This window comes from Drosophila takahashii, chromosome 3R (genome assembly GCF_030179915.1).
Source record: "Drosophila takahashii strain IR98-3 E-12201 chromosome 3R, DtakHiC1v2, whole genome shotgun sequence".
Lineage (NCBI taxonomy): Eukaryota > Metazoa > Arthropoda > Insecta > Diptera > Drosophilidae > Drosophila > Drosophila takahashii.
In genome coordinates, this window is record NC_091681.1 from 12,852,011 (window position 1) to 12,878,478 (window position 26,468).

Genomic DNA, 26,468 nt, shown 5'->3' on the forward strand with positions numbered 1-26,468 from the left:
GAGTCGAAATTCGGGTGTTAATCCTGAATTCTTGTTATCGAATTTATATCTCTACTTTGGGATAATGCATTTTACCGACCTGTCGCTGCCACTGACCAGTTAATTGTGGGCCTAATTAACATAAATCAACGGGGACGAAAGTGGGGCCCACAAATTGACTAACCCGTCGGTGGTGTTGGTGGTGGGCCTGAATAAACAATTGTGTAATTTCATATTGGACCAGAAACAGAAGCCGAAACAGAGGCCAACACAGAACCAGTCCAGACCAATTGGCATTTGGTATTTATGTCCGGCTCGGAATGTGGAATGTGCAGCCCAGGAGTCAGTGTGTCACTCAGTTGCGGCTGCCCACGGATCCCACAGGACCTGCTCCTGGTCCACAGTCCTCAGTCCTGCAAACTGCGTGTGTCCTTTGCTGTCAGTTTGTTTGTGGCACTGTGTTAGTTTGTTTGCCCTGCTCCTGCTCAGCTGCTATTTATCATGCAACCATGGCACGTTTGTCATCCAACCCCTTTTTCGGCACGCCCTTCCTTCACCCCCTCGCCACCATTGGCATTTCCCGGGGGGCGTGGCCCCGCCCTTCGAAACGAAACGCCAAAGGTCCCAGGCAGCGCATTAAGTGAGCTGCTTTATGCTCTTTGCACCAAGCGGCGAAACAATTTTAGCGTACATAAATTTCATTTATGAAAATCATTTGCACAAACTTTGCCATCCGAAAAGTATGCTACAAAAATGTCCGTTGGCAACAGTGCGTATGAGCATTGTGTCAGCTAGTTGTGCACTTGGAAAAATAAAATCTATTAATGGAATATTATTACTGTTATTTTTAACATTTATTTATTTTATTATTATTTTTTTTTTTCTGTACATTTTTTAATATTTTTTTTCGTTGGAAAATCAGAACTTACCGTATTGGCCCCCAAAATTTGGTCTTTAATTTTTCTCAGTGTGCTTGAGCTGATTACTCTGTACTATATCGTGTGTGGCGTTTATGATTGATGTGTTCGAGAACCGCCCGCCCGACCGCCTCTTTTTATGTCGCCAGTTTGTGCGCCTTTGCATTGGCAATTTCGGTTGTTCGTTGCCGGTTTCCTTTTATGATTTCAATCAAGTCAAGTGGATTTGCATTCTTGTTTAAGTTTTCATGGTTCGCACGCGTCTACCACTGTTATTATCGCCTTTTTATGTGTCTCTCCCTCTGTCTATGCGTTCGTGGGCTCCCCGGTTTCCTGTGGACTTTATCGGAGCCGCGCATCTAACTGGGTCAACAACGAGCATTGTTGTGGTCCTTTCCCTAGGGGTTCGGAATTTCCCACCCCAAGATTATTTTCCATGCGCTCTTGACCACGTTTTAGTGCGTCAGTCGGCTGCGGCCGCTTATTAGCATTAATTGTGAACTAGAATTGGATGTCCGAGGCGCTTGACAATGCCATAATCGTAATGGCCACAATTCGCTTTAATTAAACCCTAGTTCCTGGCGGAGTTGAGGTAATTTAATTCCATTTAGCTGTGGAATAAATTATGAAGAGACTAAAAATCTTGTTCAAGTGAAAGACGAATGGAATCAGGTAAACTTTTCTTTGTTGAGTTTTTAGCTCTTCATCAAATAACGTAAAACATATTTTAATAAATAAATTAAAAAGAGGGAAAACAGCAAATCCGAAGTACAGACATTCCTGGCAAAAACTTTGGCTGAGTGAAAAGTTTTTGCGAATTTCCTGTTGCATGTTGATGGCATGCAGAGTCCCCAGCTTCCTTGCCACTCTCCCCGGCATTCATCAAAGGAATAGTTTATGACGGCACAAGGGCGATCGCCTCGGGTGGTCATTTATCAAGGAAACAACTTTTGAAAAGCGAAAATCCAAATAAATTTGTATTAACAACAGACACGTCGAAGTTCTCCGGTCGGGCGAAAGTTGCTAAGCGAATTAATTTCGTTTAAAGCCAAAAAATCCATTTGGTCCGGCTGACCGCATGCTGACTTTCATTTGCACTTGATGCGAGCTAATTGAGGCTGACTTTGCTCCTCTGGTCCAGCTCATTTAATTGCAATTGCAACTCGGACGCCCTTTAAACCTTTGAGCAAAGCCAAATGTTGACTGTGACTCACAGTGACTCAATTGCCTGGAAGCGGAAGCAGACTTTACGATGGCGGGAAGGGAAGATTTCGCTATTGACAGCCATTTAATATATATTTATTTTGCGTCATATACCTCGATATGTGACCATTATCGAAAGCCAATTTGATGGGGAGATGAAATAAGAATACTCAAGAAACGCAGAGAAAAAATGTGGTATTTAAGTATCCCCATTGAAATATCTAAAATATTACATTTGAGGATTTTCTTGGCAAATATAAAGGCACAAGTTTATCATGTGGATTATCTACAAGCTGACTAGTGAGTATTTCATATCAAACTGTACTTTTACTTTTTAATAAATATTTAATTGAGCTCCCCATTCCCCAAATTGATTTCTTAACTTTGTAGCCCAGTTGGCGACACGAAGGTATGTATTTACCCAGACACCGTAGTCAATCGCAGGATTACATGATTTCTTATTTTCTGCCACCGTTTTCTGCCCCGTCCTATCCATTACAGAGTCCGTGTTCAAGTTGTAACAACCTTCGCTTTAAAATGGCCCAACTTATGTATTGCACAACTGGCGCAAAAGTTTTACAATGGCAATCCGGAAACAAACGAGGGACTGGGAACAGGAGATGGAACCGAAGGGCCGAAGAGTCGAAGAGGTAACAGCAGCTGCTGGTTACGGCTGAAACACGAACAAGCCGGAGTCGTGTAAGCCGTGAACAGGGAGGAGAAAAAATGTACAAAGTCAGAGGCTTGGACCACGGGGCGTATGAGTCTCCAGTTTCATTTGTTTTGCTAGTGGAAGGGCCAAAGTTCTCGGATTGCTCTAGCTTGGCACTCAGCTGAAGGTGAAAAATTTAATAAAGCGCAACTGCAGCTTCACTTGTTGATGGTGATGGATACTCTGCGGTTGCCTTGGCCACTGCGGTTCCCGGTCTCCCCACTGATTTGGCCCTGTCTTCTGGCCCTTTTCCGCGCTCCTAGCTGTTACTTTTCGCTTCAGGGACCACTGACAAGCTCATCAGACTGCAGAGCTTTCGGAATGCTGGCTGCAAGTTGCGAGTTTCCATCTTATTACTTGATGTTTGCCTTATGAATATTTGAGGAATGCAAAGGATTTTCAGTTCACATTTAATGCACATTTATGCCAGAGTTAACCTGTGCTACAAAGTGGGAGCGAAGGTATTTTCCATAACGCAAGAGTTTCTGCTGCAGTATAAATTACACTACGCAACGTGGAAAAGAAAACATTTTTTCAAACATGCGTTTAAGCAATTCTGAAAATATTTGTCAAAATCAGATTTTTTAAAAATGTTGCAAGAAAATTAAATACTAAAATTGTTTTTACTGTTTTTTCTTATTTTTAACAAATTAAAATCAATATTTTTGTTCGTCAAAAGGCTTACAAAATTCAAAATACTTTTCTAGATTTATTTAAATAAATAAAACCTTGTAATTTAGTACTATTTTTTCATTCCAAGTTACTTTTCCACGAGACGTAGTAAATATGCATATTGCAATTTGCATATATGGTTGTGCTTTTATGGAAAACTTTTCTTTTGTTATTCGTTTATGCAGCTTTTTTCCTGAGAACCGAGTGACAGAAGGGCCATTTTGTATTTACACGTGCCTACAATTTCCCGAAAGTGTAAAGAATATTAATACTACTAGGAAGAGCAGGACAAAAAAAGGTACGGAAAGAAGTAGATAAAATTTAGTTACTTATTCCCCTGACACTTAATAAAAGTCAATGTTTGCCGCATTCAAAAGTCCGGCACGTAGCCTGCAGGTGTCTGCCAAACGGAACCAACTGCAAGTGACTTACATTCGGTTTGCAACTTGTATAAATATTGCAGAATGGCCAAATAGACAAACATGCAGGCAAACAGACCAAATCGATATGGGGGGATGCTGTCAAGTCTCCCCACCCTAAGTCATCCTTGCGGATAACCCAAGATGTGGATGATGATGATGACGATGTGGATGTGGATGTGGATGTACGTGCGACCAAGGCAACCGATATAAAGTGCACCTATAAGCCAACTTGGGCGACGCTGCTTGCAATGTTTTCATTATATTTCAGCCCGAAACCGAAGGACGATAAAAATTTTTGATGCTCGAGCACATATAATTTTATAAGGCCAGGCCAGCAGACAAACAGTTCCCAAGCTCATTTTCCTCGCGGCGCTTCGTACAAATGTCGGCTTTCCGTTTCCGCCTCGCACATGGCGGATATTTTACAACTTCCGGCCATCTTTTATGACCGCAGCCACCCACTTCCCACTGCACGAGTGCCAGGATAGGTCGTTAAATTTTAACACTGATGTGTTAATGCCCCCACGAATAAATACATCTTCTGCCAGCAAAGCCGAGTGCAACTTGAGCCCCCCTAAAAAACATTGCCAGCCGGTTACGGGCTAAAATTTGTTTGACGAATTGCCAAAACATCAGAGCAATTTGTGCCAAGAGCGCGTACCAAGTTTGGCAAATAAATTGTCAAATGCCAGCGGAATAAAAAGCTCGAATATTTCACCCAGGACAAGTTGCAATCTGGCACCTTCGCAGACATCCTTGGCTGAGGTGCAACAATAGCAATGGCAGTTGGCCATAAGTCGGTTTGGGAGCAGTGACATAATCAGCTGTTGTAGAGGTGACAGGTGGGCTAAAGTCAGGTGAAAGGCTGGGAGGATTACCGACTTGGGAAGATTGGCTTGGGGCACAGATTTGGATCGTCAAATAAACTTCTACGTTTATTGATTATGAATTGCCACTTAGAGTTTTTAAGACGCTTTTACTACTTTTTTACTTAAATTTTAAGATGACTAAAGAGATGAATAAAGTAGAGTATAAAAGAAGTAAAATGAAATATTTCAAATAATATTTTAGCTTTAGAAACAGTACACCCAAAAAAAACTTGATTTGAAACGATGATCAATTTGATATGACAGCATCTCAATTTTAAATGCTTGAAATGTAAACTGCTATCGCCCTTCCACTCATGTAACTTTAAGCGCTGTCTCGCTCTATTTCGAATTGAGAGGGTCGTCATGTTGCTTCTTACTTTCTTTTTCGAAGTCAGAGAATCTCCAAAAGAGAGATTTTGGCAAAATGATATATTTATAAATACCAGAACTTTACCATGTCCATATCGATTTAGTCCCGGCGTATTTTATTTTTTTTATGCAGCTTTTGCAAACTAAGTCATACAAAAATTCCCAAAGGTTTTATATTCATCTGCTGTTACTATTCTGTTCATTCTATTACACCTTCGTGTTCTTTGGGAGACAAAAACTATTTTTCACACGTGTCGCAGGGGCCCCAAGCAAATTACGCATACGAATGAAGCCATCCGGGCGCAAAAGTGTTCAATAATTTGCCACTTGGCTCCACTGGTTCTCGATTATGTAAGCGTACGTTTATTGATAAATATTTAACATGATTTTATTTTTATGGTGATCATATGAGGTGCGAGAAGCAGTGCTAAATGCTCGCTAATTGCCGCCCAAACTATTTACATTTTAGCTGCGCAACCGACACATTCAACAGATTTGTGAACTCAAACGCGTGACTGGCTTCAATTAAATTGTTTAAAGCGGAGTGGTGGCTCCTAATGAAGTGTCTGTGTGGTTCATTACATAATTTAGCATAAATCGCCATGTGCTTGACACGAGTTTTCCCATCAGCGGAACCAGATTCTTTTGAAGGCGGTTGAGTTTAAGTTTCCCCTTTTTGCTGATTTTGCCACATCCGTCTCACTATCTTTAAGCGCTGTCATGTCAAGCGTTTATGTTAGTTCTGTCCCTTCGCAGTGGCTGTGGCTTCCTCTTTTTTCCCGAGATATATATGTTTGTATGCTTTCGAACACGTATACGCACCATCTGCATATCAATCAGTTGCCACACCGCCTGTCACTCTTCTGTCACATTTGCCGGCGTGTGAGAATCCTGGCAGGAGTTCGTTCGTGTCCGGTGGTTCTGGCTTCTGTACTTCTGCACTTGAAAAATATGAATCGTTCACGTTTTGCATATTTATCATGCGTTTTTCTGCTCCCCCCAGCGAAGGCCATTTTCCGGGTCCCTTTCTGGGGAGAATTCTATTCGCGTTCCGATAGGGAAACTCAATTAAAATGCTCGACGTGTCGCAAATCAGTTGAATATACATGGGGAACTTTTTAAATTGATTGCGGCATACATTGATTTCATTTCCAGCATCTCGCCAGCGGCGGACTTCGATGTTTGTAGATTCCCAGCGATTGTTTTTCGAAATGCATTTCGCAAATGTTATTGTTGCCTGCCGACAATGTTTGCATTTCCCCGGGCGAAGCAATCGAAGCCGGATGATGTTTGAAATCGAATGCGAATGCTAACGCTTTCCCGGGGAAAGAAAGTACATTCTCGATTTAAAAATATCTTTTCTAAGGAAAAGCTTTCAGGCGTTACTTTGCTTCCTCGAACTTATAGCTGCGGTTACAGGGAGTCCAGAAATAGACTGCGTTTCGAATTTGGTTACATATGGCCGCAGAAATATTATTCATACGCCCTACTGGCCAGGCCAACGGGCAGCCAACCGCAACGCCAACTATTTATGTGACCAGGCCGAATCCTCCGGCTCCTCGTCCTCCATCGACGGCATTATCAGCAATGAATAAAATGAAAATTGCCCCAATACTGCGTTTGGCAACGAAGGAATTTCAATTTTTACGCTCCACGAGCGCACACAATTCATAGCATACATCATGGACGACGATGACGCCGACCCTTGGCATACAAAATAGTGAATATTAAAATCCGGCCATTTGTTGAGTAGCTCAGTTTTTCCATATTTCGGCCAGTGGCGGTAAAATTTTGCGATAGGATAGTGAAAAAAACTACGAGTAAATTGCACGCACTGAAAAATCAGCTCGCATATTTGCCACGAGTGTGTGCAATTTTTATGATTTACGTTCCATTCGTCGTGCTCTAATGTTGTGGCGGGTCACAGATTGATTGCCGACATTATATGTGTATGGTATGTTGTGGGGGAGTGTGGAATTTTATTGGCCAGCAACATGAATAGGCAGGCAGTTACGCTTGAAGAATTTCTCCTCTTCTATAGGAGGAAAAATGTAGCGACATCAATACTTGGTTTAAAAATTATTTATAGAAACTTTCAGCCTTAGAATTAAAGAATAAAAAAAAAATATTTGAAATTATTTGTTCTTAAAAGAATTTAGTCCCTTTATTCTAGAAAATGGTTATATATGGGCACTTCCAAAAAAAAGTCCACCAAGCCAAAAACCTTGAAACTTGAATAAAACATATTTCCACATGATTTTGCCCCGATATTAGTTTCTAATTAGTTGGGTACTGAGCTTAACTACAAATTTGGAGTATAGTTTGATTATTTTTATGACAAACCCCACCAATATACGCAAAAATTAGTTTTTGGCTATTTTTTTGTTATTTTTTGGACCTGTCTTCTGTTGTTAATTTATCCTATAGGAATGCTAATATGTGACATTTTTCTGTACTGAATGCTTCATTCACATGCTAAACTATTAAGTTAAAAGCAAAACATCCAGCAATTGAGAGATAGAGGTAAAGAAATCCGCTTTACAAAACAGTCGGAAAAAATGTCCCGAGCGACATGTCCCGAGCGAATGTAATTGAAACTGCATAAAAAAAAAACGGCAAAGAATTTTTGAGTAAAACCAAAAGCATTTCACAGCGACATGTTTGAACAACATTCTAAAAAAATCGCATTCAAATATTCCATCAGAATTCGCTAATTTCTGGTGTTGTATGAACTTCCCCGAAATCCACTTCTATTTTTGTCCCGAGCGAATACGGCAGTTTTTTACAGATATCTTAAAAACTAAAAGTGGTAAAAAATCAAGATTTTTACCAAAAATAGAGCTTGGGAAGAGTGAAAAGAAAAGCCCATAATTAAAACTAAAATCCATTTTTTTACCATTTTTTTTCAACTTTAAAGGTGTGCAAATGTCCCGAGCGACATTTTGGAAGTGCCCATATACATGACTCCTAGCTCAAAGACAGACACACATTGCGGGAATTGAAAGCAAGGAAGCTTATCCCTGTCCAAACAATGGCTTCCTTCCACCTACACAAGTTCAATATTTGTGATTGTCGATTGTGGCCCATGATGATTGCCCTTTGGGCAGTCAATTTACATATGGATAAACGATTAGCAGCTAATAGATTAGTATCTTGTTTGCCCGCCCGGGCTGAAATAGCCTGAGCGTATGACTGAGCGAGCCCAGTGCCCATCGCCCAGCGAATTCCCTTTAAAGTGACAAGATGTGTATCAAATATCAACACATTACGCATACGCCACGTGGCACACTGAAGCCGACTGAGAGTGGCACTCAGCTGGCGGTGCGTGCTGGAGTTGCCGCGCCGCAGAAGGAAGATTGATTGAATCCAGAAGTGACGATAACAAGCGCAAAGTAAAATGGAAAGGCAAACAGCAATGACGGCGGCAACGGCACGTAAACGGAATATTCAACTATTGGACAGCCACAGATGGCGCTGAATTAAGCAATCTGAATGTTTAATTTCTTTTCACTTTGCAGACTACAAAAAATAACTTTTTAAATTATGACTGTGTTCTAAAGGAAGATTCCATGATTGCAATTGGTAGTTGTATTTTCAATTATTTATAGAAAATTAAATATCTTACAATAATTCAAATGTCTGTATTGTATTTTATTTGATAGCAGAAACAAAGTATTTACAATAAATGCTATTCACTTTTCCAGTTCCTTTTGCGAGTGTCCACTGTACCGAATGCCGTCGAGACATATGCGTGTGTGCGTGCTATTCAAATGTTGGCTGACGCCATTCCTTTTTTTAGCCCCCCTCCCCCGCTCATTGCGTGCACATCGCAACTCGACACGAAATTTATGCACACGTTTATTGTTGCTTATGTTTGTTTCTGTGTGCGTGGGTATATTTGTGCGTGTGTGTGTGCTCAAGTAAAAGCAATATTTCTTTCGCTTTTATGAGTTATCCCTTGCCCCACGCACCTTGAACTTGTCCAGAGCCTTAAAGTTTGGCCAATAGCACTTGGGGCATACTTTTAGGCGCCCTTACACCCAACCATCTTTCGGTTTTTCCGGCAGTAATTAATTTCCTTTTTATGGCATGCGCCTTTTCCTGTCCCAGTCCTCTGGAAAAAACTGACCGTTAGTCAGTTTTGTTGTTTCCCTCGAACCGCCAGCCTTTTAATGTGGTCGCGAATCGGTTTTCGTGTCCATTGAAGCCATAAAAACTGTAATTAAACACGAGGAACTAGTGTCACATGGCGCATACGTGACATGGGTCGCGTTTCCGTTTAATTGCTCATACGCAACGTGTGCAGCAGCCATAAGGAGTCCCGCTCGAGAGTCGCATGGCCATGATTTGCAGTGAGGGCTCTGAATACTCATCGGAAATTTATGGGGCTGAAGAGCCTTTCGATTCCCAGTCCTCTTTGCCGTCCTCACCATTTGCATTTCGCAGTGGCTTTAAGTTGGCTTTTAAGACCCGTTAAGTGAGCCCAGGTAGTTGAAGATGATGGCCCACATTAATCGCACATTGCGGCACATTTTATCAAGACAAGAATGTAAAAACGGCAATTTAGATTAAGTCAACTTAATTATGGTTATTAATTAGCTCAAAGTTGGCAGGCTGCTAGTGTTATGTGGAGAATCTGCTCCAGGTGCTCGGGCGTTAGGAATAATACGCCCACACACACCGGAGATAATAACTCAACACGGAGCAACTTGCAGCTGCAGGGCCTGCCCGAGCAAGGATATAAAACCGAGCGGAGTTAAGCATCAACATGAGCTGTCCTGACAAGAAGGACTCGGGCGCATAATTACATGAACATTGTTCCATGTTGTTGGGAGCCTGTTTATGGCCGCTTACGCTGATGCTCTTTTGTCCCATTTGTGCGGCCTTGGCGGCTAACGAAATCGTAACTGCTTGTAACTGGGACGGCACTTGAAAAAATAATATATATATAGCGGAATATGTTCAGAGGAAAGTGAAAAATACTGAACAGAGTCTAAAAGTATGCAATGCAAAAATACTTCCGGTTTTGGATAACCATTTTATGTCATCCCCGAAACCATAGAAATTTGTTTGGTATTCTTATTCTTCATATTAAAGGATCATTTGGTCGATATAAATTGATCTCTTGATATGAAACACGAAAATACAAATATTTCAAAATTATTCGCAAAATGTGTACGATTTATTTAAAGCCAGAAGAACAAGAAATAAATATGGTGATCAGAACTGAGCTGAAATATATTGCACCCCTTAAATAAGATTACCTAAAAAAAAAAAGTCCAGAATTATTCTAGAAATATTTTAAGATATCACACTTTTAGACCACTTAAAAATAGCTTTTGTATTGCGTTACATCTTCTTAGAAGTTTAAATCTAGAAGTGATAAATAACATAAATAACACAGGTCGACAAAATCAAGACTTTTTCTTGGCCCAAGAATAAACGCTACAAAACCTAAAAGAATTTTAGCTGTAGATTACTACCTCATACTTGGAAACTTTCCATCACGTCGAAGTTTTTAGAAATCCGTGGGCAAAGTTCCAAATTTTCGATTTTTAGGCACTTTTTGCGGCTTAATAGTAAGAAAACCTTTCGTAGCCCAGAGCCACAATTTAGCGGAAGTGGTACCTTGAACCTTTAACTTCAAGAGTGTCCAATCACAAAGTTGGGCGACCTCTATTTCTTTAGCTACAATGGATTTTACAGAACTACTTTTTGTCACTTTTTTTCATCTATAGTAGCCTGATATTTTCCTTGTTGAACTGAGACCCGTACACATTCAATACATTAAAAATATCAGGCTACTATAGATGAAAAAAAGTGACAAAAAGTACTTCAGTAAAATCCATTGTAGCTAAAGAAGTAGAGGTCGCCCAACTTTGTGATTGGACAATCTTGAAGTTAAAGGTTCGAAGTACCTTTTCCGCTAAATTGTGGCTCTGGGCTACGAAATGTTTTCTTACTATTAAGTCGCTAAAAGTGCCTAAAAATCGAAAATTTGGAACTTTGACCACGGATTTCTCAAAACTTCGACGTGATGGAAAGTTTTCAAGTATGAGGTAGTAATCTACAGCTAAAATCCTTTCAGGATTGGTAGCTTTTATTCTTGGGCTTTTTTTTTGTCGACCAGTGTAATCAAAATGTATTCTGTTAAGACCACCTTTACCAGTAAAAAAAATAGTTGGAAATCCAACCAATTTAATCTTCGTTTTTGCGAGTGTGCATCCCTTTATTTGCCCCTTGTCTTGGCTGTCTAACTGAATGCGTGTCTGTCCGCCGGCTTCCTGTTCGCTCGCTGGCAACCTCAAGCGCTCTTCACCTCTTCACCGCCGCACAAAAAGCCAAGCACATGGGCCAAACAACCGAACAAAAGCGCAACAACGGAGGCAGCCCGAACATGACCCTCGAAACGAAACGAACGACAACAAACTTGGGCCTGGATGGCAACGAACTAATGTGGCATAGATTTTTAGCATAAACAGCGAGGAGCGTTTATGGCAGAAGCCCAAGGAGAGGCACTCGACTGAAGACCTCAAAAGGAAGCGAGGACCAAGATGGAGGAGCAGCCCTCGCATTCAATTGCAAAACCGCAGCTCGAAAACACTCACACACACAGAGCACACCCACATCGACACTTTACACATGTCCTTTTGCAGATTTGATGGCGAAACGAAGATGAGAGACTTGTCCTGCGGCCTGGCTTATGTATTTAGTTACATTTGCCAAATGAAATATTCATACATTCGTGTGCATTTACTCGGAAGTCGTGTACTTTCGCCCGAAACCGTGACTAAAAAGGCGGACATTTCTGCGTAGTCTCCGCCTTACCATATATGAGAGCATTATCTCTCACCCCTCGCTTGGCATTTACAATTTGCTTACATTTCACAATTTTCAACTTTTCTAGTACAATATCCACCGTTTCGCATCCCAGCCTTCAACCAGTCACCCTTTTCTCAATGTGTGCTAACATGTTTGTGTGTACTTGGGTTCCATTTTAGTTAAAAGTTTTTCCACTCAGTTTGCTGGCCAAACAAATGCGTTCTGCAGTTGATGCTGACTGTTTTTAAGGAAAAGCGGATTAATACCCTACACATTTTTAAAAATATTCTCAAAAATAAAAAATTTATTTACCAATTTAGAAAGTATAATTGAACCGTTATCAAATATAGAAAATGATAAAAGGTCTAAATAAATAAAAATAAATACAAATAAAAACAATAAATAAAAATTAATACATTTAATTGAATTTTTATTAAACCCTATTTATTTATTTCTTTTAGTAGCAACTTTTTTTTCAAATAATAGATTTAATTACCATTCAAATTCCGTTGAAACCCAAAACCACCACTATACCCTGCACCAAATTCACCGCAAAAAGGGGGACCAGAATGAATAGGCCATTTAAATAATAACAATTCCGCATGGACGACCGCAACAGGGCATTAACTAATATCACTGGCAGTTTATAGTGTCCGACGGCAGTTCTAGGAAAAGGTCGAAAACGCAAAAGGGTTGGCCTCAGCTATTCGGGGTTTTAAAACTTTAATGTCAGCAAAATGGAAATGAAAATGAAAATGATTTCATTAGATTAGCAACGCATTCATGGCACATTTGAACGAAATGACCGATTCATAAAAAAGTCTCGAATTGTATCCATGTTTTCAAACGTCGATGGGATCAATACTTTCAGTGGGAACGGGCAGCTGGGAGTGGATTTGACAGCTTAACTTATTTATTTATTTCCATAAAACTCATTTCGATTCCAGCTATGTCATGCACTCAAACCTTCGTAACTCGGCTATAAGCCAGGTGAAGAACTTTAACTCGATGGCCCGACTGATTGCATTGAAAACCGATAAATGCTGTTAGTTTTAATTGAATTCGGTTGGGGAAACGGGTTGAGTGGCAAGCCAATCCCGAAATTGTTATTCAATTGAATTTGGCAAGATCAACAAGAACACGAAACTCAGGGCAACAACAAGAATTAATCGGGCCTGTGTAATAAATTGTAATTTATGTTAAATTCATTTAAATGCAAGAGTTAAACAAAAACCGGCAGCCCACGGAATCCAGAATTAAATCGAATTATGTTAATTAAATGCGACATGCACAAAATGAGAAATCATCGTCGTCATCATCATCATCATCATCAGCAGGCAGCCAAGTTGAAGTTGTTGGCCAACTGGTTGACTTATTTATGCCGCACGATTACGCCAACCGCCAGAAAGCATCCAGCCACTTTTATTTCATTTTATTTTATTTTATTTTCCTTCCGAGTTTCCCTGCTTTTCGGCGACCTCTTTGTAGTGGAGGGCTAACCGTTCTGGCCTTTTGTCGACCACTCGACACACTTTTAATCCTAATTAATCCTTTTCTGCGAAAAGTTCAGCCCAAATGACTAGCAGTCGGGGCAAAGGACAGTGAAAAACTTTAGCGGCAGCGAAATCGTCGACATCACCACCTCGACTTGTCGCAAATTAACTCAATGAGCGACGACTCTTGTTCCAGCGGCAATTGTTGTGGAATAATTTAATTATGCCGACGCTGCTCGGTCACTGGTTTCCCGAAAGGACTCTTTGCCGTGTGTGGGCGTGTCTTAAAACCCGGCTAACCATTTGCCAGCTGCAGAGCTGCGTGGGTCCTCGAAAGTCGGGCTAAGTAATTGAGTCTCCGTCCGAACGCGTGAGAGTGTGTTGGCTTCAAAGCGCACAGTTTCCAAGATTAACCAAAGTCTCAGTTTAATTAAAACCTGTTATTTCAACAACTTAAAATCCCAGGCTTAGACGTTTTGTGGAATTATTTGGGCATTTTAAAACGGAATATCAAAATACTTTATAGTAGTTTTGACAGGTGAAATCTATGGCTATCAAACGAGTTTTGAATTAACTGAATGACTTCCTGTACGCTCAATTGCTTCGGTGACCTGTAAATGCACTGTTCAGTCATTTATCCCAAAACCAATTAAGATTCGCAATCAATAGATTTGAGATATGATGTTCAAAATAACTGTAAAACTCGATACGTATTCCGATGCTAATTAAATTTCTGGTATCTAGCCGAGCACAAATCAAACATTTGGATGCATGCCATGACCCATTTCAGATAATGTCGAGTGGCGCACGCGGGGTATGCGTAATCTATGTTATTAAAATTACTTGTAATTGCCTTCCGGCCATAACGAGTTCTAGCGACTGGCACTGGCACTTCTGCGACCGACCGCATGAAAGTATAATTACGTGGCAAGTTCAGGCGCCACGTGGCCAGGCTGGTTTATTATTATATAATCGATAGCGAAGTCGGGAGCAAAGCAAAGTCGAAAGCTTTTAATTGGGAATTCGCATTTGTAAACAATTCGGGTTTGGCCCACAACCAGTGATGTGAAAACAACACGGTCAACTTTTGGCACCGCAAATGCCAGAACAAAAATATCAACCAAAATAAAAGTGTTGGTCTAAAAATAGAGCAAATAAACGTTGGCAAAACTAAAAGGCAAGGACCGAACAATAGAAGAAAAAACAAAGGCTAAAACCTACAAAGAGCGGTAACAGGATATACGAGAGCAGCGAGAAAAAGAGGGAAAAGTAGGGGAAAAAAATGGAATCGCAGGACATGTGGGACAGTCAAATTTATGCGTTGGTAGGGACAGCGACACAACCTCAGACAATAATTTTCGCCATGGGAGCCGGCAAAAAGCGTACTTGGCTAACACACACACACCCCTTATCTCAGCAGCACTCGTGTGTTATTTCCGGCAAAAAGCCACAGCGACCAAGGAATTGGAAAGAGGAAACCATGTAAACGTGGCCAAAACTTTGCGAAAAATATCGCCGAGTGGCGGCTGAATCGCGACTCAAAATGGCTAAGACGGATAAGCGCCGCACAAAACGGCTAACGGTGAAGTTTTCCCCCCAATTTCGTTCTATAAAGGTTGTTTTTCCTCTTTGCCACTGTGGTTTCTTCCTCCAAATGGCAGCTAAAAGTCCGACGACAGCTGCAGCGGAACCGGCTGCCCAGCCTTCACGAAAAAAGTAAAAGAAAAAGCGATTGGGGGCGTGCCTGTGTCATCCGTCTTCGATAGTGTGTCTTTTGCAACGATTCCCAGCTGGAGCAAAAGTTTACAACTATCCTTTGGGGCAACTATTAATAGATCGAACTCCATCTTCCTCTCCGCTTCTGAGTTTGTTTACGTAGTTTGTAAGCGATTTTAAAGGGCAACGTTGCGTATACGCAACATGACTTACCAGTTCCTTTCTTGTGAGTAAGTTTTTCGCGCTGTAAAGAAATTTGGAAAAAAAAGTTAATTAGTTTTAAACTTTTTGGTTCTGCATTTACTGAAAGTATTTAATTTTATCTTTAGTTATGTAAATGCGAATTGTCTAATTTGTATCTTTAAGGCACTTTAAAAATGTAATATTTCTTAAGTGTCGAAACATTTTCCCTTTTATAAATTCAAGTACAAGGTTGGGAAAACGTTGAATTCTCGTGAAAAAACAATTTACGATATAAAAAAAATGAAATTTTAAAAGCGAAATGGGTTGTTTGTAAAATTTCTAAATGAAGTAAAATTAATGACTAACAGTTCCGAATGTAATAAGTTAAAGCTGCATATAAATTTTCACAGATAACAAAAGTTGGCTTAATTGGGCCTTAAATAAATTGTCGAAAGCGGACGTCAAATGTAATTAAGTAGACTTGGATTTATAACTAATTTTGTTCCTATTTTCAAAGCAGAAAATCGAATTAGTGTCTGTTTTGCTGGAGTCTTTTGCACTTTCCTTTATTCCCTCCATTGCAATCCTACTCTTCATTTTTCTCTCTCTAAATCAATAAACAAAAATGATTTTCTCGAAGGCGTTTAAATAAATGAATTGCTGATTAAATGAAGTCGGAAAAGGAAGAAAAGGAGAAGACTTGACGGATGGGCGAAAAGGAAGAGGAGGTCCCAGAGTGATAGCAAACAGCAAAATGAAATGCGAAGAATGCCCAAGAATTTGGGGAACAAAATAAACTTGTAAAAATGGAAGAAGGATAGAGAGTCCTGAGTCCTGAATACTGAGGCAAGGTTAAAACACAGCCGCAGATGCCGACGCGACCAGCGAAATGTGCTCGGAGACACCGTTTTATGGCCAATGATGGAGGATGAAGGACATGGGCGGCTGAGAATGGCGGAATAATAACAAAAACAAATATCCGCACAAAAGCCAATGAACGTCAGTCAGCGGCAGACGCCATAAACATGGCCGAGAGCGAATTTTGGGCCTTGGTCTTTCTGGCGAAAATTCTCCGTTTTCCCCCGAAGTAAAAGGCACGTGCCGGGTCCTAAAGAGGAAGAGAGTGAGACGGAGAAGGGCAAACAAATGCCGGGGAAAATTGCATGCGAAGGGTAATCGCCGAGAACGGGGACTATTTATAAGCGGGCCCCACGAAAATCGGGACTCCATATACTATAAATCCGCGCGACCTTAACCTTATCCGCATTACACACGGAGAACCCAAAGACAAACAGAATACAAGGGGAATCCCACGAGATTGAGAGCGGGCCACTAAAGACAGGTGCGGTGCGGCACTTTGAAAGCTTTTAGCCGGGCTCTTCCATTTACTTTACATTACAGCTCCCCGAGCATTTAGCTAATACAGATCTTCATTTGAGGTGAGGGTAACCGAAAAGCAATTGCTAAATAAGTGGATGTCACATTTTGATATTGAAAGAACAAAGTTTTCATTTTTAAAGTGAAGCAAATTTTTTTTTAAAGTGAAGCAAATTTTATTTTTTACACAAATTTCGATTTTTATTAGTAGTTTCCTTTTAAACTTTTAAATAAAGAAATACTGAAATATGTGTTGATATTCACGAAAAAATGTAGTACTATGCCTTTTCGATAATGGCTTTTAACAACAAATCCGAAATACATAGTTGCCTAACAATCTAGAAAAGTTCTGTTCAAGACGATAACACCCACATATTACTATTCCAGACTAATAATTAACTTAATTGGAGTTCTCGAAAGTTGTCAAGAGCTGAGTTTATGACCCTTAAAGCTCCTGTTCAATTTGAAATAACTTGTCACGTTCGTTGGTGTGACAACAAAGAAACAACAGCAGACGGATAAAGCCGGATAATACAAAGACGAAAGTGAGTCAATAAATTTGACAACATTTTTGTAAAAAATCCTCTAAAGGGAAGCTGCCAGGCCAAGGAGTGGTTGGCCAAAGTGAGGGCATTAAAACAAAATAAAAGACTTGCTCAGACAGTTGCTCTTTGGAAAAGTGCGTGAGGATGGCGGATGGGGGAGGGCAGCGGGTCCAAGGGATGATGGCGAACGAACCGTTGACAAAGTCAATGTTGTTCATAAAAAACGAAAACAAAACTTAATGGATTTCACAGACACTTTGGCGGGTCTCCAAAAGGGCGGCCGAGAAGAAAATTGCGCGCGAGAAGAAAAGTGGCAAAATGCGTTGAAGAAGCTCTCAAATAATTTGCGTTAGGCATCGCACGTCACAGGAAAGTTTTTGAGGCCATGCTGAGTTGTTGCTTGCGATTCCCCATGGGGCGATTGTAAAAATACATTGGAAGTAATATATTCAAGAGTCCCGAGGTTGGGATATCCATCAGAAAAGATCTTACTCAACGCTAGTTATCCAAAAGAATTAAATTTTTCAATATTTCTAACTTAAGCTAAGAAATTTCTATCAACATTCCACTTCCTCTTTTATAAAGTTGCAAATATGTTTAAAGGTTCTAAATGCAAACAAAACATTTTAACATTCGAATAATGTCCCACATTGCAATAGAAACAACATATTGTAATATGGTTGAACATTTGTAAACTTATGTCGCCTTAATGGTTTTCTGCAATATATTTTTGTAATTTTCGACATTGTAAAAGTCTGATATGTAAGCGGCTGCAATTTTTCTTGAATTATGAGAACGTTTTATAGTACAATTTAAAAATCATTTAAATTTTTGTGCTAAAAGTTTCTTTGTATACATTTATGGGAAAAATAAGGAATACACATGTCTGTAAATATTTTAAATCCTATTACGTATATTTAAAAACAAAAAAATATTACTTAAAGAAAAATATTATTCTTAGGACCTTTTTCGGGACTGAGAAGTTACCAAAGTTTAAGGGTTTAATTCTTCTGAGAAACAAGTAGTACAAGTAATTTTTGTTTTAGAAACTGAGCATTCGCTAAAATCCCACTGTTCAGGGGTATTACAAAGTTGCTAAAAAGTAACGCTCTGTAGCCGCCCCGCCGCTAATTCTAATACGTATGACATTCAAGGGTAAAATATTTCATAATTCGCACATTTCTGGGGGATTTGGGGAACGCTAATAATTGCGTGCGATGGTGTGCGTGGGTGAGAGGGTGCCTATATAGGTGGTGGTATTTGCGCTGGTATTTGTACTGGGGTCTGTGTTTGGCTTCGGTTGGTTTTTGTTTGTTTACTCAGCACTCAGCTGAGCCGGAGGCCCTCGAGCACACACACAATCGTACGGCTAATACTCACCTAAGCACACACTCACGCATTCAAATGCATTTTCTTTTCATTTTGGTTTTATATATATTTTTGTGTGTTTTTTTTTCCTCTATTTCTTTTAGTACGTTTCTGTGTTTTTGTCGCGCTTCGTTTGCTGATAACACGGGCTGGCGCTTCGTTGATAGAAGGGGGTGGGAATCCGATGGCGGGGGGGTGGGGACTTGCACGAGAAAGTAAATAGTATATTTACGCGCCGCTTAAATTTCTTGTTTTCCCCCCGAACTGCGCTGCGTATTATGCAAAAAGTGGCTTTGATTTTCGTATTTCAAATTCGTTTTTATCCTGTGCCTTTTACAACCGGCGGCAGTTCCGTTTGCCGCGAAACGCGCACGCACACTTTACTTTTACTACTAAAAAGCAGCTGCTGCTCCCAGCTGTGGGGGCGTGGCAGGGGGCGCGCGGGGGCGGTGGCGGGTGGGCGTGTCGAGAAACGGCCTTGCCCAGCACGAGCTACGCAGCACGAGTACAACTTTAGCACTGAGCAGATAATTCTGTGCGGGACTGTCACTGTCGCCAAATAACAATCTATGTTCCGGCGAGAGACCCTCTCTATGGGGGGCTCTCACTGGCGGCGATAGCTCTCTCTCGGTCTCTCTCGCTCTCAGCCCCTATCTTTCTTTCTCCACCTCGCTCCTTCTCTTTCTACTTCTCAGATGGGTCTGCAGCCTTTTGGAGCTTTTTCCCAGCTCCGGCGCTTCGATTTCGCTGCTCCAGTTCGCCTTGGCACCCCGTTAACAACTGACGAGCTGAAATCATACCGCCAGCCAAAGCAGCTGGGCTTTGTTTACTGTTATTTAGCGCAAGCCACTCTCGGTCTCTCTCGCTTCTTTGGGGGAAGAGAGTTCTCTCACGCACTGGAGAGACCCACAGTGGCTCCAAATTTAGGAAAAAACATATGATTTAACATTGGGTTACTGTAGTTTGTATCTTTCTCGTGAAAGCCATGATAATTTTCATTCGAATAATTCGATTTAGAATAAAAAGCGAAAATAAGAGATTTTTTTTGGTCTCTAATCTAAAACTCAAGCTTAGGAAGAAAATCATTTAAACAAATAAATGAGTGCTGTTATGCATTCTAAAAACAAGCAGGTTATGTTATTCTTACCAAAAAGTGTTCTTTGTATCTTAAATATATAAAATATGGAAACAAAGAAAAATAGGAAATATATAATTGTTTAAGTTTAATATAAATCCATCCATTTTTTACCCACTGTGCACTGTGGGATCGGCGCAGGCGCCGGACTTGGCCTGGTCTAGTCTTTCGGCCGTCAGTTGTTGAGCTAAAAGCCGCATAGTTGTTGCTGTCAGAGCTTCCTAACTCAATCTTGGGAAGCCGTGACATTGAGTGGCCAAAGAAAAATGTTAGTAGGCAGTTGCAGAAAGCCTACTTTTAGGCACTGTTTGTAAACTAGAGCCCTGCATGAATCATTCAATTTTTGTTTTATCATAGTGTGCCATGAAATTTCTGATTTGTTTAATTCAATTCTATGTGAAATAAATTGAATGTTGTTCTAATTCATTTCGAATTGAATGAATCGAATGAATTATTTTATGAATTTTATGAATTTTCCAGATTTTTTTGTGCTTTCTTTTGAGAACAGAAAGTGGAAAATTTTTAACAAATCAATGTTAACTGCATAGTAAATAAAATTCAGGCAGATTTAATCACAAAATTATGGCCCTTTCTTCTTCAAAATAAATTGTCGTTTGAATTATTTCGGAATTCATGCCATTCATTCATTCAATTCTATTAAACTCAAAATTCAAATTCATTCAATTCTATTAAACTCAAAATTCTAATTAATTCATTCATATAGAAGAAAAAATTCAAAATAATTCATTGAATCCATTCATGCAGGGCTCTATTGTAAAACTAACATTAGCCTGCTGTTCGCTAAACCACGAAGATTATTGCTCCCATAAATATTAATTCCTTTAGAAATCTAAAGTTTTTTTTTAATTTTACAGCTTGTTGAAGACAGCTTAAGAATATAAAATACGGGTTTTTATTTTAAAAGTCTTAATGACTAAGTACATTTTTTGTGATCATATTTCTACAAAATTTTTGTTAACCTCTGTTTAAAATCTGTTCCTAATCGCACACTATTAAAGAAGAAGTATAAAAGGTTATAATAAAAAAATTTATAAAAATAAAAATTTCTGTGCAAAAACGTGGGAAGTATTAACAAATAAGTAATCAAAATTGCCTTTGATGCAAATTAATCTCAACGACTTTATGTACTCAAAGCTAAGGGCGTTTCAAATGCTGAAGAGGGGTAATCCAACCGCTTTCTAGTAATCCATTCTCCCGTCAGTAGAACTCACTTAATTTTGAGCTGGCTGGCTCTGCCGTTGTGGTCTCCGTTTGACCAGTTCCCTGCTCCTGCTGCGGATTATCCGCATCCGGGTTGTCTTCCGCTTCCGGTTCCGATTCCTCCTCCGCCACCCTTACCCCATCATCACACACGGCGATGGGCTGGCGCTCCAGCAGGGGGCGTGGCAGGCGTCCCAGAAAGGCCGAGCAATAGGTCCGGATGATCTCGCACTCGCCGGGCGACCGGTCGACCACAAACGCACACGTCTGGATGATGTCATGCGGCGTATTGTCCATGTACTGGAACACCAGGTGCTGCTCCTCCGCCTCGCCATGCGTAACCACTTTTCCATCCAAACTGCCGGCGGTGAAAATGAAAAGCCAATTAGCGAGGATTACCAGACACACGCGAAAATTCAACTCACCCAACTGGCTTTCCGGGAATTTTTATTTCCAGCTCCTCATATTTGCCCAACACATAGTCGAATCGCTCTTTGGCATCAGCGTCCTCCATCTGTGGGATTACAAATTCGTTGGGTTCATTTTGACAAAAAAAAATTATTACTTGGTAAAAAATATAAAAAAAGGTTAGAAGAACACATAACTTATGAATATTACCCACTCAAAATAGTTATAATTTTTTTTATAAGTAGCATATTTTAAGTGATAACAAATATTATAGTTTATTCAAACAAAAAAAGTACTCACATCTTCTATGCAGTGATTAGGCGGAATGCATATCGTAAGCTGTAAATTGATTTTAAAATAATATAACATCCCAACTTTATAAACGAAGAGCTCACCACAACATTTGACATCGAAATAAACCCCAGGAACAGCAGCAAAAATCTGGATAAATCCATGCCTCAACCGTACGCTGATCAAAGCTCAAAGCAAACTAATTTTAAAATCAGAGCTGGTCAGTGGATCGCCGTACAATTGCGAAATATGAATATAAAATATTCTCGTTCATTGTTCTCGCTTCGCTTCGGTGTAAGATATGACGTCATGATAATTAAAAAAAAACAAAAACAAAAAACCTGTACATTAGCAAACAATTGGGTAGTCATAAAATCTCGTAAATCTCACACGCAAAGCTACCACTCAAATGAATGCTTATCACTCACTGATGGCAAATGAGTTTTTTTACGGAGAAATTCTATCAACGCGAATTTATACCAAAAAAAAGACACACGTATTGTAGGATTGCTTGTCTTTTGGCTAAGATTGCTTTCGGCCCAAAAGTAGGCAACAGAGTTTGGTCTACATGGTTTAGTAGAAAATATAGTCTCTTGAGCCAGAACTCCCAAAACTTCACCAAATTGGTGAGTAGGCTTGAGCTACAGGTCGGACTCAGGGTCCCGACCCGAAGTCAATTTCGTTTGGAGTCACACCAAAATTTCCAGTGGATCGAAGAAGAAGTTAGTTGCAAGTGCAAAGATCAAAGTTACACAAATTAAAGGAAATCCAAAATTTCCAAAATTCCCGGCAATCGCCGTTACAAGTGGCTTAAAAACCAAAAAAACACAAGTGCTAAAGTGCCAACCCCTAGTGGGTAAGTTTTTTGAGTGCGAGAAGTTGATAAAGTGGTGTTTGAACGCCGTAATGTTTTTAGGTGGCACCTAATTACATAACCCCGGTCCGCCAAAAGCCAGGCTTGGGCGTAAGAGGCGTCTGGAGAACAAAAGGGCCAACAGGAGTGAAGTTATATACCCGTCAACCGATCAATCAGCACCAGCAGCAGCAGCAGAATCCGAGATCCCTCAGCAGCAACCAAAGCGCCGAGAATTTGATTTATATATATTATCTACATATTTTTGATACTTTCTACATCTACGTTTATATGTTGTAGAGTAGCCCAGTAGCCAACGAAATTTAGGCTAGGGTCCATTTACCGGCAATACAGTCCGTAAGCCGTAGGGAAATATAGCCCAAGAAGACAAAAAAAAAAAAATGAATTAATCAACCCCTCAAATACTAAATCATTTCGAATTACATTTAAAACTTAAAGTTTCGAATTTTACGCGTCATTATACGCCACTAGAAGCAGATTGAAGCTGAATTTTAGTTTAAGTAGTTTTAAGAGAATAGTTATAATCAAGAGAGTAGGTCAATAACAGGAAAAATATGCATTAGAGCTGAGCAGTCCCGTCTTCCCATGTACGTTTCCCTTCCCTCTCCCATGTCTTAACGGCAGAGTACCGTACCGCTGTAGATTGCGAGTAAGGCGAGTGAGAGTAACATCTCTTAAGTAGTTGAGGTTCTCTTTCACAGGCCCCCTTCGAGAAGCGCTTCTTCGTGGGAAAACAAAGTGAGTCGATTTAATGTCATAAGAATCTCAACTACCTTTTTTAAATAAAACAAAAGTCTAAAGAGAAAGGCCGTCAGCCGTCGGGTACGCAGGGGGATCAACGGGGGACTCGTCCCCTGCCGTAACTGTGTGCACCGATGGTAGTGCGACTATACTCTCCCCGTGAGGGCGGCTGGAAGCAGGTCCATAGTCTAGCTATGACTATGGATGCTGACGAATCGTAGTCGGGCGGACCTGGGCAGGTCTTTAAAGTGCCTCCCCTCAAGTCAGGCGTGTCAAGCGACCCGTGCCCGCTGACTTTCAGGTTCGCAGCTGAGGGGTTAATCCAGCTGTGTTTTAACGGAGCCTTCCCAGGGCCGGGCAACCCTGGGTCGGAAGTGGCCTTGCCGTGGCTTTGGGGCGGAGTCACGGTCGACTTTTTCATAGAGCCCCAACAACCCTCAGGCCCGCCGCGCTTGCCTGGTCGAGCAACGCGGGCGATCATGTAATGACAATGAAACCCAACACCGTAGCTTCGGACCTCACGGGGGAGGTTAAACCCCAAACCGATTCCGCTACCGTCGAGGTAGGGCCGCGAACACCCAGTCAGGGTGCTCCGGCTCCGATGGGAACGGAAGGGGCTGCTAAGACCAGCACCCCACTAGACAACAAAAACAACAACCCACACAGCAGCGGAACCCAGCCGGGTACCAGCAAGGCAGCCACCGTTACGCATCAGCAGCGTAAGGCCAAGGTCAGTCGGGCCCGTTTTATTCTCGGCAAGATAGCCAAGAATGAGGCAGAGGGCAAGACTGACCAGCGCGATGCGGAGGACAAGACTCGATGCCTTGCGGAGATCGCAGAATTCGAAGAATACATGAGGACGCGCCCGGAGGCCACTGTAACAAACACAAAAAGGGACCGCTCGCATGAGGCAAGCGTGAGCGCACCGAAACGGGCAAAGGACGCACAGGGGAGGCCAAGACCGACCTCCTTTGTGAAGAAGGCCAAGAAATTCAGCGACGTAGCCAGAGACAGCCTCGCGATGGCACTGGTGGACGACCTGCACGACGACGGACGCCTGCTGTCGGAGAAGTGGGAGGAGATCGAGATCAAGGTGGCCGACATGGTAGCTGAAAGGCTATCAGCCGTGCCAGACGGTCCGATCCCCTCCTTCGACTCGTCGGACATGGTCAGAGGGCACCGGGTGATCAAGTGCGATGACTCGTTCTCGAGGACCTTCCTGGCGGAATGCATATCCAAGGTTGGAAATGCATGGGACGGCCTTAGCATTAGGCTCGTCCACGCCAGGGAGATTCCAAGGAGGCCGCGGGCTCGCATTTGGTTGCCAAAGGGGCAGACCGACCAAGGAAAGGTGCTGTCGCTGCTGAGGGCTCAGAACCCAGAAGTGCATACTGAGGACTGGGCAATACTCAAAGTAGAGAAGGAGATGAAGACGAGCCAGCCGTTCCTCTTCCTCATCAACCAGCGCTGCCTGCCGCAGCTTGAGAAGGCCGACTACACCATCCGGTACGGCCTACGGAAGGCCAAGATCAAGGTCTTCCTGGCAGAGCCGGATGATGTTCTCGAGGAGGTCGATGACACCAACAAGCTGTTGGATGACCTGGTCATCGACGACAAGACCCCAGATATAACACCCAACACCGATGCCTAAAGTCGTGCAGATTAACCTGAAGCGCAGCATGCATGCTTCAGCCAATCTTGCAGTTCTTCTCAGTGAGAGGAACATTGACATAGGCATCGTTCAAGAACCATGGACGCGAGACAGACAAATCTCGGGTCTAACACAACAAGGATATAAACTCTTTTATACTAACTCGACAGGTAGGCCGAGAGCAGGTATTATTATAAAGAATAACTATAACGCACTTCTATGTCCCAATCTTAGCACACCGGATCTAGCAGTTGCCAGATTCGTGGCGGCGGATGGGACATCGATGGTGATAGCCTCATCCTACATGGCCCATGATGAACCGGCTCCACCTGAGCCAGTCATCAAGCTGCTGCAATGGGCGGAAGATACTAAGACGACCCTGGTGCTCGGATGCGATGCTAACGCGAGGCACGCACTATGGGGAAGCTCGGAAACCAACGAAAGGGGTGAGTCTCTTTTTGATAATATTATCTGCCGCAACATCACCATATGTAACAGAGGTAACACACCCACCTTTATATTCCCAAGCACAAGGGAATTTCAGGGATGGGAAGAGGTGTTAGACCTCACTTTACAGACAGAATTTAGTAGATATAAGGTTGAAAAGTGGATAGTGTCGAAACAAAATTCCTTTTCAGATCACAGGTACATTTTCTTCGAAGTTTCGATTCCGATTAGCAAACCGGAACCGAAACGTAACCCCCGTAGAACAAACTGGGACAAATTCGGTAAGATTGTCTACTCGAAAGTTAGCAACAGAAGAATACGGGTACAAACCTCTACGACGACCCTGGACAAGGAAGTAGAGGACCTAACAAACATTCTAAACAATGCATATAAGGAAACATGCAAGGTTTCATACTCTAAGAAACAACACCCTTTATGGTGGACCAAAGAGCTAGGCACTCTAAGAAAGAGGGCAAGAAAAGCCTATAACTCCAGCTATGCTACCAAGGAATGGGAGCCATACAAAGAAGCACAAAAAGCATACAAAAAAGCGATATACGCAGCCAAGAAAGACTCTTGGAGGACTTACTGCGAATCGCTAGAAGGTATAAAAGACTCGGCTAGACTAAGCAAGGTCCTTGCTAAAGGGTATAACAGCCCAACTCTACTACACAAACAAGACGGATCAGCGACTACAACGGTGGAAGAATCCCTAGAGACACTAGTGGATACACACTTTCCAGGCAACCTTCGAGAAAAGCCAGCACCTACTGAAGGTCAGAGGGCTCATCAACCAACACACACAAGGGATATCATAACCATTGAAAGAATCAACTGGGCGATAAACTCCTTCGACAAATATAAGAGTCCGGGGCCAGACGGCATTTTCCCGGCAATGCTTCAAGCAACACAGGTCAGCATCAGTAGGTGGCTGCAAGCCATTTACACGGCTTGCATCAGACTAACACACATACCGCTTCTATGGAAGGAAGCCAAAGTTGTATTTATACCAAAACCAGGAAGAAGAGGACATATCCTAGCAAAGGATTACAG

At 41.6% G+C, this 26,468-nt stretch overlaps 3 protein-coding genes across 3 annotated transcripts in view; 1 reads left to right on the plus strand and 2 right to left on the minus strand.

Moving 5' to 3' along the window:
* Pde6 (phosphodiesterase 6) overlaps nucleotides 1-19,413 on the minus strand; it is a 56,231-nt gene extending 36,818 nt beyond the window's left edge. The window contains exons 1-2 of the mRNA XM_017147038.3: nucleotides 18,660-19,413; nucleotides 15,388-15,418 (exon numbers count right to left, since the gene is read on the minus strand). The gene's annotated coding sequence lies outside the window, so the exon portion shown is untranslated. The remainder of the gene's footprint in view (nucleotides 1-15,387; nucleotides 15,419-18,659) is intronic.
* A 1,406-nt stretch (nucleotides 19,414-20,819) lies between these two features.
* On the minus strand, nucleotides 20,820-22,024 carry LOC108061021 (uncharacterized). Its single transcript, XM_070217428.1, has 4 exons — nucleotides 21,807-22,024; nucleotides 21,712-21,750; nucleotides 21,429-21,517; nucleotides 20,820-21,361 (listed from the first exon to the last, which is right to left on the minus strand). The coding sequence occupies exons 1-4, from the start codon at nucleotides 21,864-21,866 to the stop codon at nucleotides 21,001-21,003; spliced, it is 549 nt and encodes a 182-aa protein (XP_070073529.1). The 5' UTR covers nucleotides 21,867-22,024; the 3' UTR covers nucleotides 20,820-21,000.
* A 1,783-nt stretch (nucleotides 22,025-23,807) lies between these two features.
* LOC123002775 (uncharacterized) lies at nucleotides 23,808-24,968 on the plus strand. The gene has a single exon (XM_044393406.2). It carries the CDS (start codon nucleotides 23,808-23,810, stop codon nucleotides 24,966-24,968), a length of 1,161 nt encoding a protein of 386 aa, XP_044249341.2.
* Nucleotides 24,969-26,468: the final 1,500 nt, after the last annotated feature.

Bases quoted from the DNA above. Each gene is read 5' to 3' on its own strand.
- LOC108061021 (XM_070217428.1), bottom strand. From the start codon at position 21,866: ATGGATTTATCCAGATTTTTGCTGCTGTTCCTGGGGTTTATTTCGATG. The intron at 21,518-21,711 runs GTGAGTACTTTT...GTAATCCCACAG, and splicing joins CTAATCACTGCATAGAAGAT to ATGGAGGACGCTGATGCCAA. The intron at 21,362-21,428 runs GTGAGTTGAATT...CACCGCCGGCAG, and splicing joins ATTCCCGGAAAGCCAGTTGG to TTTGGATGGAAAAGTGGTTA.
- LOC123002775 (XM_044393406.2), top strand. From the start codon at position 23,808: ATGAAACCCAACACCGTAGCTTCGGACCTCACGGGGGAGGTTAAACCC.